At 47.3% G+C, this 15,391-nt stretch overlaps 1 protein-coding gene across 1 annotated transcript in view; it reads right to left on the bottom strand.

The window, feature by feature from the left end:
• The window catches only part of LDLRAP1 (low density lipoprotein receptor adaptor protein 1), a 151,367-nt gene that overhangs the window by 58,389 nt on the left and 77,587 nt on the right, over positions 1-15,391 (bottom strand). Inside the window, exons 2-3 of the mRNA XM_063954172.1 lie at positions 6,539-6,681; positions 5,073-5,185 (exon numbers count right to left, since the gene is read on the bottom strand). Of these exons, the coding sequence (XP_063810242.1) occupies positions 5,073-5,185; positions 6,539-6,681 (256 nt within the window). The remainder of the gene's footprint in view (positions 1-5,072; positions 5,186-6,538; positions 6,682-15,391) is intronic.

The following is a 15,391-nucleotide window of genomic DNA, read 5'->3' as shown; positions in this document are numbered from 1 at the left end:
GGTATATATCTATGAGGAGGTAGACCCCAGCGTGGTCAGTCCAGGTCAGTGGTGTAATGCCCGTATCCGCGATCAGTGGCACTAGGGCAGTGGAGATGTGGATCATGTCAATCCTGGAATAGTGTTGATGTGGAGCTGAGAAGTGCGTAAAATCATTGGTGTGGGGGTGTTGGGAACGCCAAGTGTCACAGAGACCGTGGAGTTTCATGGTGGCGGTAAGTGTGCGGGAAGCCCGAGGGAGGGTCGTCATGGAAGCATGAGGCGGAGGACCAGATCTATCCAGCAAGGGGTCGATTATGGTATTAAAGTCACCACCCATGATAATGCTTCCCTGTGCTTCTCGTGATAGGCGTTTGGAGAGAGAATCAAAAAACAAAGATTGGTCTTGGTTGGGGGCGTAGGCGGAGACCAGAGTGAAAGCCTTAGAGCGGAGGGTACCCATTACCATAAGGAACCGTCCGTCTGGGTCTGTCACCGTCCTGGAATGGATAAACGGGATATTACGATGAACTAAGATGGCCACACCCCGTTTTTTGCAGTCTGCTGAGGCAAAATAGGACTGGGAGAACCATTTGCCCTTAAGCCAAGTGTGGGGACCGGTGAGATGTGTTTCCTGCAGGAATGCTATGTCAACTTTCTCACGTCTGCAAGCACTCAGGAATACGGTACGCTTCCTAGGGGAGTTCAGGCCATTTACATTGACCGAGAATATTTTAAGAGACATGATTATTTACGTGGGGGAGTACGGCATGTTGCCAGGTATAGTCCAGCGAGGTACAATTTGTGCCAGGCGAAGGCCACCCTTCCGGGCCAAGCAAGAGAAGGAGCAGGGAGGTCAAGCAGAGGCCACAAGAAAAGAGAGAAAAAGAAAGAACATAGAAAAGAAGAAGAAGAAGAAGAAGAAGTACCCCAAACGGGGAAACATCCCTGAGGTTGTGGGTCCCATTTAGGGGCCACTAGGAAAAAGCATCGAATTAGTAACATTATAAACAGTAAGGGATTATAGGGGGGTAACTGAGCTACCATGTGAGAGGGTGTGAGTCACCCGGGCCATGAAGGCTGGGAATGGCTATGACCTTTTTACATTTATAGCGAACATAATATAATATAGGACATTGAGAACTGTGTCCATACAACAAAAATGCAAACAAAAAGACAAAAAGGAAAAAAGAAGAAAAAGAAAAAAAAAAAAGGAGGAAAAAAAAATGGGGAGGGGGAAAGGAGGGGAGGGGAGGTTGAAGGAGAGGGAGGGAGGAGGGGGGGGGGGAATACCACGGGGATTCAAACAATTATAACTTGATTATAACAGCATTAACCAAGGATAGTTACGATACTGGTAGTTGAACGGAGGTCGAATCTTCCACTGTTCACACTCGTTTCGAGTCGTGGAGGCGTTGCACCGACAGTTCACGCACTATACCCAACAGGGGGTTTCCCCAGGTCAGGGAGGATCCTTGTCCACATTGCGCTGTCTGGTCACCCGTGTCCAGTCGGGAAGAGGGGGCTGAGGATGTGGCGGTTGGGATGATGAGGCCGCTATGTCATCTACAACTGATGCTGGGAGGAGATCTAGCTTTGCCAGCAGTTCCTGTCCTTGGGTTAAGGTCTTGACCGAGTGAACAGAGTTATTGACCGATACGTGTAAGTGGAAGGGGAATCCCCATCTGTATCTGATCTGGTGTTGTCGCAGGATCCGGGTGACCGGTTGGAGGTCTCGCCGTTTTTGGCTAGTGGAGGGTGCCAGGTCCTGAAAGATCTGCAGCTGCGTGCCTTTAAACAGGATCTCCGATGTGTCTCGGACGGAGGACATAATTTTCTCCTTCGAGCGGAAATAATGGAAACTGACAATACCATCCCTGGGCGGGAGATGGTTTTGCCCGGAGTGCTCTATGTGCCCTATCGCAAAGGCATTCTTCGACTGTGAGGTCTGGTACCAAGTGTATGAAGAATTCTCTCAAGAATGTTGGTAGTGATGGGCCGAGGACCGTTTCTGGAACGCCACGTATGCGCAGATTATTTCTACGCGAGCGATTTTCTTGGTCCGCTTGTCTCTCCTTGAGGGTCTCCATTTCCTCGTGCAATCTAGCGAGTTCACTGTCAATGCGGTGTTGGGAGCGGCAGAGATCGTCCGTCTTTGTTTCCAGTGCATCCGTCCGGTTACCGAGATCTGTAAGGTCCGATTTAAATTCGGCTATGGCGTTCGAGAGTTCCTGCTTGAACGCGGACTGCACTCCCTCCAATAGGCTCGACATGACCGCCTGTATCTGGGGATCGATACCCGCTTCCGACGAACACGGAGAGGGGGGGGAGCTTGCGGCCATGGTGGGGTTCTGTGAGCCCTTGGACTTTGAGCCAAAGAAGTTAGTCGGAGCTTGCGATGCTTTTTTGTTTTTGGACATAGTGGCATATATCCAAAAGAGGTAGGGTAGGAGTGGGGGTGAAAAAGAAAAAGGAAAGAAAAATTATTGCTGGGGGGACACAGGCCCGAGTCCGTTTAGTGAACAGGTAGTCCGGTCAGATCCGATCCTCCAACCGCGGAGCTGGGGGGTAGGGTGCCAGAGTATTATATATGGGGTCTAACCATTTAGCTATGGCACATGTAGTATTTTATTATTTTGCGTTAAATCATCTTGAGAGTCATCTTAAGGGTAGGTCTGGGATGTGTGGATCCGAATGTCATAACGCTGAGGCCGTGACTCTTCCAGGCGCCAACTCCGCCGTCGGGGCAGATCGCGGTCCAATCCCCTATTCAGTGGCCCGGGCGCACTTGGGTGGTATTAAAGCACTTCCATAGCCGTCGCCGATGCTGGCGGTAGTGTAAATAGAATCTGTACTCCTGCAGGGGTGAGGAGTGTGTGGTATAGTGCGGGTTATCTTTACCCTGGCTGGGTGCCAGAAAGTAAAATGGTGACTCTGGGCTCCTGTCGTGGGATTCTATGGAGCAGGGGTGCAAATAAGAAATGAGTGCTGTGGCAGCAGCAGGTACTCACAATATTCCAGGATGGCTGGGTGCTGAAGGCAATGCAGCCTTTTTGGGTGTGCTGTAGAGATTTCTATATCTGCAGGTGTGCTCAGCCTTCTCCAGCTAAATCTCCAGGAATCCAAGATGGCCGCCGCAGCACTTGTAGGGCTGCTTCTTTCCCCTCTTTTATCCCTTGTGGGGCTGCTTGTGGCACAGAGGCTCTTTGGGGGTGCTTAGGAGTGTCTAGCCTCGTATGTGGGGGCGATCCGGGGACTCGGGGAGCCCGTCGCGGCCGCGCTCCGATCCCGGAGCTCACGGCCGGGTCGTCCCCGAACTCGAGGTCCCGGCTTTTGGGCGCGTGGTAGGCCGCGGCGGCCGGAGGCAGCAGGGGGGCCGCGGATCCGCTTCAGCAGCTGCACAACTCCGCCGGAGGGGTCCGCAGGGGGGATAAGGCCACCACAAGCCGCTGCCAACGGTCCGGAGGGGTGGAGATTAGGGTCCCAGGTCCCGCGGGTAGCTCCGGAGCCCAGCCCCGCGAGGCAGTGAAATCGAGGCCCCGGCTTCACAGGAGGGGGAAGGCCACAATCCGCAAGGGCAGCCAAGGCCACCCTCCGACTCCGCAGCACGCTTCCCCCGGTCGGGTTGATGTGGGCAGAGGCAGTGGGGTAAGTGCAGGGGGCACCAGGGTACCAAATAAAATTGTTTTATTTATTTATGTCGGCCAGTTTGCAGGAGCTCCTAGGAAGTGCTTCCTCTCCCATTGCCAGCCAGGCCACGCCCCCACCTCCGTGTTTCATAGTAGGAATGGTATACCTTTCATCATAGGCCTCGTTGACTCCTCTCCAAATGTAACATTTATGGTTCTGGCCAAAAAGTTAAATTTTGGTCTCCTCACTCCAAATGACTTTGTTCCAGAAGTTTTGAGGCTGGTCTCTATGCTGTTTGGAGTATTGCAAGCAGGATGCTTTGTGGCATTTGCGTAGTAATGGCTTTCTTCTGGCGACTCGACCATGCAGCCCATTTTTCTTCAAATGCCTCCTTATTGTGTATCTTGAAACAACCACACCACTTTTTTTTCAGAGAGTCCTGTATTGCAGCTGAAGTTATTTGTGGATTTTTCTTTGCATCCCGAACAATTTTCCTGGCAGTTGTGGTTGAAATTTTTGTTGGTCTACGTGACCGTGATTTGGTTTCCACAGAATCCCTCATTTTCCATTTTAGAGCTTGAATGCTGCTGATTGGCATTCTCAATTGCTTGGATATCTTTTTTATATCTCTTTCCTGTTTTATACAGTTCAATTACCTTTTCCCACAGATCCTTTGACAATTCTTTTGCTTTCCCCATGACTCAGAATCCAGACACGTCAGTGCAGCACTGGATGAAAGATGCAAGAGTCTTTCAGGAGTCCAGAAACTTACTGACTTTTTATACACACACACGGATTACAAGCAAACAGATCACAGGTGAGGATGGTTACCTTTAGTAGCCATTCAAACCCGTTTGTGTCAACTTGTGTGCATGTTATCAGGACAAAATCTCCAGGGTATGTACACTTTTGATCAGGGTCATTTGGGTAGTTTCTGTTGTCATTATGATTTAAAAAGAGTAAACACAGTTGTTTGACAATAAATGGCTTCACCCAACCACTAACCATGAGTGAAAGAAAAGTTTGTGAGTTATCATTCATATTCTGACAAATGGCCAGTAAATCACAAATTCTGCTAGGGTATGTAAACTTACGAGCACAACTGTATACACATTAAATATGGAAGAAATTTGTTCTACCTGTACAAGCTATTCCGTATGAGACTGAGCTCTGTAAGAACACTGACATTTAAGAGCTTAAATTTTATGTTCATTAGGATTTAATTATTTTTTTTTTACTCTAAAGCCAGAACTGATTAAAGAGTTGCAGAGCTGACAAATGCATACGTACCAGTAAGCAAATATAGCAGTTGCATTTGGGAGACCCAGTACTGCAAATAGAATTACTAGGGGGATTTAGCAATTGGTACGCGTTTGGAAAACGTGTTCATTAGAAGCAGGTTTTTGGGTTGGAGGCGGACAAGTAATTACCATGTGTTTAATGGTCATACCTTACCAACTCACCTGTAGATGGACACATTTTCAATCAGCTGGTTAGTAATACTGTCATGAAGGATTATTCCTCTGGGAGTTACTTTTAAAAGAACCTTCTGCAGCTTCTTTCCACTTGCTTTGGCCTGGTTTAATATAAAAACAGATACGTTGCATAGACACATGGAACTAGAGCAAATTGCTCATTCTGCCACAGTAGCATTCACATCAAAGCCTCCAACACGGTTGTTCTGTGGCTGGAAAAAGAGTAATAATATTTGGAGGTAGGGGCTGTAGGGCATCTTCCCCTTGTTAAAAGGTTAATATTTAACTTTTTCTTTAAAGTGCACTTCCTTTCAAACCGGGTTGTGTATAACAATTGATGAATTTGGCAAGGATAATAAATAAATGAAATGGGGAGGGATATCCTCAGCAATACCGTGTGTTATATCAATTCATGTCAGTGAATGGTCTACTTTACACGGAAAGAGCATAGATCAGATTAAATAATCACTCGTCATGTACCAGTCATCCAGAATTATGCTTCAACTTCCTCACACAAATGCTGGACTGACAAAGGACACTGAAACCCGTTTCAACTTGTGTTTTACATGCTCACAACTGCAATTTCTATTGGATTTTTTTTTTTTTTAAATCTGGTTTATTGCCTTTCAAACTAGGTCAAACTGATACACCACAGCAACATCGCCCAATGCCTCCGAAGAACCAGTGTAGCTCCCAGATCAGATCCAGTGTACAGTGATCAGGTGCCACTCCTTACATACTGCAGCCAACCTGGGTCAGACCTGGGAAAACCCCCAGATCATAACTCAGTTTTTCACTTTTGTGAAAAACATGGCTGATTCTGGGTCAGATCCATCTGTGGACACTGCAACCCATTTACCATCTTATACTATCAGTGTTACTGCATGCTGAAGGTAGGACCTTCCACTGTTTAACATCTGTAGCTTGCATCATTAGTATTGAGACTTGCACCCAACGCATGGGTGCAAAGTTCAGTCTTAAGCAGGAGAGCAGCAAGTCTGCTTACATGCCAGCAGTACCCCCAAGAGATGGTTACGTTCCATGCAAACTGCCCAGATACAGCCATCTCACAGAAAGTCCGCCAGACAGATTGCTTACGCCACAGTGTCACTCTCAGTCAGTGTACAGCGCATGCCTAGACCGACTGCCAGTTACACATGCGACACAGAAAGCAGATATTTTCCTGCCTCTGTACCAGGCTCAATGCCCCTACAGACCCCAACATGCATTTTCCCTGCATCTAACAATATTATTGCATTCACTTCCATTAGTTGAAGAGCAGTACAACACAAGCAGGTGACCCATATAGGTTGTGTGCTACTGCGTCATTCATCACAGCCTAATGTTACTTGTAGAGCATGCACTTGTAACAGAATGCTTTGGGGAAGTTACTTCTGGATGTAAAAACAAGGGAATTTTTTTAGTTTAAAAACAGAAAGTTACTACACACATACTGTTGCTACAATCCTTTTCACCGCAGCTGCAGATAGTTCTTCCCCTTTTGGTTGTTCTACCAAGGTCATGCCCAAATACTTCACATGAAACAACATTCCCTCCAACAGCGTTTCCCTGGTATCGGTCCAATTTTCTGGAAGCTCTAGAAATCAGATAAAAATAAAGTGTTTGCATCCTTTAAACAAAGTAGACCTTGATCAAATACACATTGCCGAGACTCCACCACTTGTTTACTGGATCATTTTAAAGTTATGCTCTGAATAAGTACAGTTACCAGATATTAAAAGAAAATAATAAGATTTTACTTACCGGTAAATCTATTTCTCGTAGTCCGTAGTGGATGCTGGGAACTCCGTAAGGACCATGGGGAATAGACGGGCTCCGCAGGAGACTGGGCACTCTAAAAGAAAGATTAGGTACTATCTGGTGTGCACTGGCTCCTCTCTCTATGCCCCTCCTCCAGACCTCAGTTAGGATACTGTGCCTGGAAGAGCTGACACAATAAGGAAGGATTTTGAATCCCGGGTAAGACTCATACCAATCACACCGTATAACTCGTGATACTATACCCAGTTAACAGTATGAAATATAACTGAGCCTCTCAACAGATGGCTCAACAATAACCCTTTAGTTAAGCAATAACTATATACAAGTATTGCAGACAATCCGCACTTGGGATGGGCGCCCAGCATCCACTACAGACTACGAGAAAGATTTACCGGTGAGTAAAATCTTATTTTCTGACGTCCTAGTGGATGCTGGGAACTCCGTAAGGACCATGGGGATTATACCAAAGCTCCCAAACGGGCGGGAGAGTGCGGATGACTCTGCAGCACCGAATGAGAGAACTCAAGGTCCTCCTCAGGGTATCAAATTTGTAGAATTTTGCAAACGTGTTTGCCCCTGACCAAGTTACAGCTCGGCAAAGTTGTAAAGCCGAGACCCCTCGGGCAGCCGCCCAAGATGAGCCCACCTTCCTTGTGGAATGGGCTTAAACTGATTTAGGATGCGGCAATCCAGCCGCAGAATGCGCAAGCTGAATTGTGCTACAAATCCAGCGAGCAATAGTCTGCTTAGAAGCAGGAGCACCTATTTTGTTGGGTGCATACAGGATAAAAAGCGAGTCGGTTTTCCTGACTCCAGCCGTCCTGGAAACATAAATTTTCAAGGCCCTGACTACGTCCAGTAACTTGGAATCTTCCAAGTCCCTAGTAGCCGCAGGCACTACAATAGGTTGGTTCAAGTGAAAAGCTGATACCACCTTAGGGAGAAAGTGGGGACGAGTCCTCAATTCTGCCCTATCCATATGGAAAATCAGATAAGAGCTTTTACATGACAAAGCCGCCAATTCTGACACCCGCCTGGCCGAAGCCAAGGCCAATAACATGACCACTTTCCACGTGAGATATTTCAGATCCACAGTTTTAAGTGGCTCAAACCAATGTGATTTCAGGAAACTCAACACCACGTTGAGATCCCACGGTGCCACAGGAGGCACAAAAGGGGGCTGAATATGTAGCACTCCCTTTTCAAAAGTCTGAACTTCAGGCAGTGAAGCCAGTTCTTTCTGGAAGAAAATCGACAGAGCCGAAATCTGGACCTTAATGGAACCCAATTTTAGGCCCAGTCACTCCCGACTGTAGGAAGTGCAGAAAACGACCCAGCTGAAATTCCTCTGTAGGGGCCTTCCTGGCCTCACACCACGCAACATATTTTCGCCAAATACGGTGATAATGGTTTGCGGTTACTTCTTTCCTGGCTTTTATTGGCGTAGGAATGACTTCCTCCGGAATGCCCTTTTCCTTTAGGATCCGGAATTCAACCGCCATGCCGTCAAACGCAGCCGCGGTAAGTCTTGGAACAGACAGGGCCCCTGCTGTAGCAGATCCTGTCTGAGCGGTAGAGGCCATGGGTCCTCTGATATCATTTCTTGAAGTTCTGGGTACCAAGCTCTTCTTGGCCAATCCGGAACCACAAGTATCGTTCTTACTCCTCGCCTTCTTATTATTCTCAGTACCTTTGGTATGAGAGGCAGAGGAGGGAACACATAAACCGACTGGTACACCCACGGTGTCACTAGAGCGTCCACAGCTATCGCCTGAGGGTCCCTTGACCTGGCGCAATATCTCTTTAGCTTTTTGTTGAGGCGGAACGCCATCATGTCCACCTGTGGCCTTTCCCAACGGTTTACCAACAGTTGGAAGGCTTCTGGATGAAGTCCCCACTCTCCCGGGTGTAGGTCGTGTCTGCTGAGGAAGTCTGCTTCCCAGTTGTCCACTCCCAGAATGAACACTGCTGACAGTGCTAAGACGTGATTTTCCGCCCATCGGAGAATCCTTGTGGCTTCTGCCATCGCCATCCTGCTTCTTGTGCCGCCCTGTCGGTTTACATGGGCGACTGCCGTGATGTTGTCTGATTGGATCAGTACCGGCTGGTTTTGAAGCAGGGGTCTTGCCTGACTTAGGGCATTGTAAATGGCCCTCAGTTCCAGAATATATATATGTGTAGGGACGACTCCTGACTTGTCCAAAGTCCTTGGAAATTTCTTCCCTGTGTGACTGCCCCCCAGCCCCGAAGGCTGGCATCAGTGGTCACCAGGACCCAGTCCTGTATGCCGAATCTGCGGCCCTCTAGAAGATGAGCACTCTGCAGCCACCACAGTAGAGATACCCTGGTCCTTGGAGACAGGGTTATCAGCCGATGCATCTGAAGATGCGATCCCGACCACTTGTCCAAGAGGTCCCACTGAAAAGTTCTTGCATGGAACCTGCCGAATGGAATTGCTTCGTAAGAAGCTACCATTTTTCCCAGGACTCGTGTGCAGTGATGCACCGATACCCGTTTTGGTTTCAGGAGGTCTCTGACAAGAGATGACAGCTCCTTGGCTTTCTCCTGCGGGAGAAACACTTTCTGTTCTGTGTCCAGAACCATCCCCAGGAACAGTAGGCGTGTGGTAGGAACCAGCTGTGACTTTGGAATGTTTAGAATCCATCCGTGCTGTTGTAGCACTTCCCGAGATAGTGCTACTCCGACCAACAACTGTTCCTTGGACCTCGCCTTTATAAGGAGATCGTCCAAGTACGGGATAATTAAAACTCCTTTTCGAAGGAATATCATCATTTCTGCCATTACCTTGGTAACGACCCTCGGTGCCGTGGACAGTCCAAATGGCAGTGTTTGGAATTGGTAATGGCAATCCTGTACCACAAATCTGAGGTACTCCTGGTGAGGAAGGTAAATGGGGACATGTAGGTAAGCATCCTTGATGTCCAGGGATACCATGTAATCCCCCTCCTCCAGGCTTGCAATAACCGCCCTGAGCGATTCCATCTTGAACTTGAATTTTTTTATGTATGTGTTCAAGGATTTCAAATTTAAAATGGGTCTCACCGAACCGTCCGGTTTCGGTACCACAAACAGTGGAATAGTAACCCCGTCCTTGTTGAAGTAGGGGCACCTTGACTATCACCTGCTGGGAATACAGCTTGTGACTTGCCTCTAGCACTGCCTCCCTGCCCGAGGGAGTTGTCGGCAAGGCAGATTTGAGGAAACGTCGGGGGAAGGGGGGGGGGGGGGGGGGGAGGGGGAAACGCCTCGAATTCCAGCTTGTACCCCTGAGATACTACCTGAAGGATCCAGGGATCCACCTGTGAGCGAGCCCACTGATCGCTGACATTTTTGAGGCGGCCCCCCACCGTACCTGACTCCGCCTGTGGAGCCCCACCGTCATGCGGCGGACTTGGAAGAAGCGGGGGGAGGACTTTTGTTCCTGGGAACCTGCTGTTTGTTGCAGCTTTTTCCCCCTACCTCTGGACAGAAAGGACCCGCCTTTTCCCCGCCTGTTTTTCTGGGGTCGAAAGGACTGTACCTGATTATACGGCGCTTTCTTAGGCTGTGAGGGAACATGGGGCAAAAATGCTGACTTCCCAGCTGTTGCTGTGGAAACTAGGTCTGAGAGACCATCCCCGAATAACTCCTCACCCTTATAAGGCAAAACTTCCATGTGCCTTTGCGAATCTGCATCCCCTGTCCACTGCCGAGTCCATAAGCCTCTCCTAGCAGAGATGGACAGTGCACTTATTTTTGATGCCAGCCGGCAGATCTCCCTCTGTGCATCTCATGTATAAGACTGAGTCTTTTATATGTTCTACGGTTAGCAGAATAGTGTCCCTGTCTAGGGTGTCAATATTTTCCGACAGGGAATCTGACCACGCAGCTGCAGCACTGCACATCCATGCCGAAGCAATCGCTGGTCTCAATATAATGCCTGAGTGTGTATATACAGACTTCAGGATCGCCTCCTGCTTTCTATCAGCAGGCTCCTAAAGGGCGGCCGAATCCGGAGACGGTAGTGCCACCTTTTTTGACAAACGCGTGAGCGCTTTATCCACCCTAGGAGGTGTTTCCCAACGTGCCCTATCCTCTGGCGGGAAAGGGAACGCCATTAGTAACTTTTTAGAGATTACCAATCTTTTATCGGGGAAAGCCCACGCTTCTTCACACACTTCATTTAATTCTTCTGATGGGGGGAAAACTACGGGTAGTTTTTTCTGCCCAAACATAATACCCTTTTTAGTGGTACCTGGGTTTATATCAGAAATGTGTAACACCTCTTTCATTGCCTCAATCATGCAACGAATGGCCTTAGTGGACATTAGATTAGACTCATTGTCGTCGACACTGGTATCAGTATCCGTGTCGACATCTGCGTCTGCCATCTGAGGTAGCGGGCGTTTTAGAGCCCCTGATGGCCTTTGAGACGCATGGGCAGGCACGAGCTGAGAAGCCGGCTGTCCCGCATTTGGCATGTCGTCAAATTTTTTGTGTAAGGAGTCGACACTTGCACGTAATTCCTTCCATAAGACCATCCACTCAGGTGTCTGCCCCGCAGGGGGTGACATCACTTCTATAGGCATCTGCTCCGCCTCCACATAATTTTCCTCATCAAACATGTCGACACAGCCGTACCGACACCGCACACACAGGGAATGCTCTAACAGAGGACAGGACCCCACAAAAGCCCTTTGGGGAGACAGAGTGAGAGTATGCCAGCACACACCAGAGCGCTATATAATGCAAGGACTAACTGAATTATGTCCCCTATAGCTGCTATTATATTTACTGCGCCTAAATTTAGTGCCCCCCCTCTCTTTTTTACCCTTTTCTGTAGTGCAGACTGCAGGGGAGAGCCAGGGAGCTTCCTTCCAGCGGAGCTGTGAGGGAGAAATGGCACCAGTGTGCTGAGGGAGATAGCTCCGCCCCTTTTTCGCGGACTTTTCTCCCGCTTTTTAATGGATTCTGGCAGGGGTATTTATCACATATATAGCCTCTGGGGCTATATATTGTGATATATTTGCCAGCCAAGGTGTTTTTATTGCTGCTCAGGGCGCCCCCCCCCCCCCCCCAGCGCCCTGCACCCTCAGTGACCGGAGTGTGAAGTGTGTATGAGGAGCAATGGCGCACAGCTGCAGTGCTGTGCGCTACCTTGGTGAAGACTGATGTCTTCTGCCACCGATTCTCCGGACCTCTTCTTGCTTCTGGCTCTGTAAGGGGGACGGCGGCGCGGCTCCGGGAACGAACACCAAGGCCAGTTCCATGCGGTCGATCCCTCTGGAGCTAATGGTGTCCAGTAGCCTAAGAAGCCCAAGCTAGCTGCAAGCAGGTAGGTTCGCTTCTTCTCCCCTTAGTCCCTCGATGCAGTGAGCCTGTTGCCAGCAGGTCTCACTGTAAAATAAAAAAACTAAAATAAACTTTCTTTCTAGGAGCTCAGGAGAGCCCCTAGTGTGCATCCAGCTCGGCCGGGCACAGAAATCTAACTGAGGTCTGGAGGAGGGGCATAGAGGGAGGAGCCAGTGCACACCAGATAGTACCTAATCTTTCTTTTAGAGTGCCCAGTCTCCTGCGGAGCCCGTCTATTCCCCATGGTCCTTACGGAGTTCCCAGCATCCACTAGGACGTCAGAGAAACATTGTTTGACAAGTTCTCATTTGTAGCTACTTCAACTCATACTGACTAGCAATCCTACACACACACACACACACACACACACAAAAACAGTGACTAGTGTCAGTGTGAGGAGCACTGTGGAATACAGGAATTGCAAATCCTACAGTATAGCCATCTTGTTAATGACTGTACCAAACTCTGTATAGTCTTTACTGCCTTCATGTTATGCCGACATGACCGGAACCTGCTCTATAAAAAGGTTCCTATATACATACACAATGAAGGATTATATAGGTTGAGTATCCCATATCCAAATATTCCGAAATACGGAATTATTTGAGTGAGAGAGAGATAGTGAAACCTTTGTTTCCGAATGGCTCAATGTACACAAACTTTGTTTAATACACAAAGTTATTAAAAATATTGTATTATAAGACCTTCAGGCTGTGTGTATAAGGTGTATATGAAACAAATGCATTCTGTGCTTAGACTTGGGTCCCATCACCATGATCTCACTATGGTATGTAATTATTCCAAAATACGGAAAAATCTGATATCCAAAATGCTTGGGACCAGAAGTATTTTGGATAAGGGATACTCAACCTGTACTACAGGTTGAGTATCCCTTATCCAAAATGCTTGGGACCAGCAGTATTTTGGATATCGGATTTTTCCGTATTTTGGAATAATGGCATACCATAATGAGATATCATGGCGATGGGACACAAGTCTAAGCACGGAATGCTTTTATGTATCATATACACCTTACACACACAGCCTGAAGATCATTTTAGCCAATATTTTTAATAACTTTGTGCATTAAACAAAGTGTGTGTACATTCACACAATTCATTTATGTTTCATATATATCTTATACACACAGCCTGAAGGTCATTTTAACCAATATCTTTAATAACTTTGTGCATTAAACAAAGTTTGTGTACAGTGAGTCATTAGAAAACAAAGGTTTCACTATCTCGGCCTCACTCAAAAAATTCCGTATTTCGGAATATTCCGTATTTCGGAATATTTGGATATGGGATACTCAACCTGTACCATGTTCCTACTCTTGTCAAGTTATTGGACAAAATAATCTCACCCATTCATTTGAGTGCACATAAAGTTACAACCTACTTTTAAAATGTGCATAAGAAATACTGCATTAGTGACATGAACACAAGTACTAGTTTTATAATAAACAGGTCTATCTATATCTATATCTATATATATCTATCTATATCACTCATTCACTTTGAGGAAGCAAGTTTCACTTTAGGAGGAAGGTGCTTGTTCTAATATGTGACCACAAATTATTAGACAGATGTGTTACACAAATGCAGTGTGGATTGGTTGGTCCGAAACCCATTCATATAGGCTTGGGAACTTAATCTCTCTCAGGCCTTGTTTGTACCACAGGAACACACATCCAGTTTCCTTTAGGGAATTATGGAATATAATGGAGCAGAGTTTTGAACACACGACTGTCCTATTTACTGATGGGCGAAAAAGTTAAATGATCATGCACTGGAGAAATGAGCTAGAGCAGTGATGGGGTACCTTTGGCACTCCAGCTGTTGTCGAGCTACACATCCCAGCATGCTCTGCTACAGTTTTAGCATGGCCAAATAGCAAGACTGTAGCAGGGCATTCTGGGATGTGTAGTTAAACAGCTGGAGTGCCAAAGGTTTCCCCATCAATGAGCTAGAGGAATCTTATACTGGGAGAAGAGTACCATTGCTGGGCTTACCTATAGTGCAGGCTGCCACCAGAAATTGTGGAGCCCAAGATAGACCAGACAGGAATTATTTGAGTGTGACCAAGATAGTGACACCTTTGCTTTCTGATGGTTCAGTGTACACAAACTTTGTTTAATGCACAATATTAAAAATACTGTATACAATTACCTTCAAGCTGTGTGTATATGAAACAAATGCATTCTTTGTTTAGACTTGGGTCCCACACCCAAGATTTCTCATTATGGTATGCAAATATTCCAATATACAGAAAAATTCAATATCCAAAATATTCTGGCCACGTGCATTTTGTATACGGAAGACTCAACCTGTAAATAAACAGGTGCTGAATTACACAGGATGGCCCTTTCTTAATTGGTATACAATATAAGGATATGAACCCATTTCCTCTTTATTACCAGTTACTTATATAGCGCACAAATATTCTGCAGCGCTTTAGAGAGACTATTTGGCTATTCACATTGGTCCCTGACCCAGTGAAGCTTACAATATATATATTTCCTACCATACGTACACGAGTGCACATTCATACTAGGGTTAATTTGTGTTTGGATCCAATTGACCTACCAGTATAATTTTGGATTGTGGGAGGCAAGCGGATTTCTCGGAGGAAACCCATACAAGTACAGGGAGAATATACAAACTCCGCACAGGTAGAGCCATGGTGGAAATCGAACCCATGACCTCAGTGCTGTGAGGCAGTAATGCTAACCATTACACCATTATTCATACTGGTACATTTGTTTTGATTACAAGGGGGGACATACAGTCTAAGACTGTACACAGCAGGCTTTTCCAACCAGTGTGCCGTGGCACACTAGTGTGCCGCGACCAGTTGCAAGGTGTGCCGCGGAGCCAGAGCAGCTTCCTGCACCTTCAGAGTGAACTGTTGGCCCAGGATCTTCTTAGAGGATCAGTCGTGCTCTGGCCGTGACCTATGCCTTGTAGACGCTGCGTGTGATATCATAGGTCACGGACGCTGCGTCTCACCAGCCAGCCCACCCACCTGCATACACATCTTCCAGTTCCTGCCTGCATACACAGCTTTCCTTGCCCACCCACATCCACACCTACCCGACTGCCCGCTGCTCCGTATTCTCAGCACTCCACTATAAACAACTCCCGCCACTGAGGGACAGGGAGGAGGACAAA

Source organism: Pseudophryne corroboree, chromosome 2 (genome assembly GCF_028390025.1).
Source record: "Pseudophryne corroboree isolate aPseCor3 chromosome 2, aPseCor3.hap2, whole genome shotgun sequence".
NCBI classification, from domain to species: domain Eukaryota; kingdom Metazoa; phylum Chordata; class Amphibia; order Anura; family Myobatrachidae; genus Pseudophryne; species Pseudophryne corroboree.
This window is presented reverse-complemented; position numbering and strand designations above follow the sequence as displayed.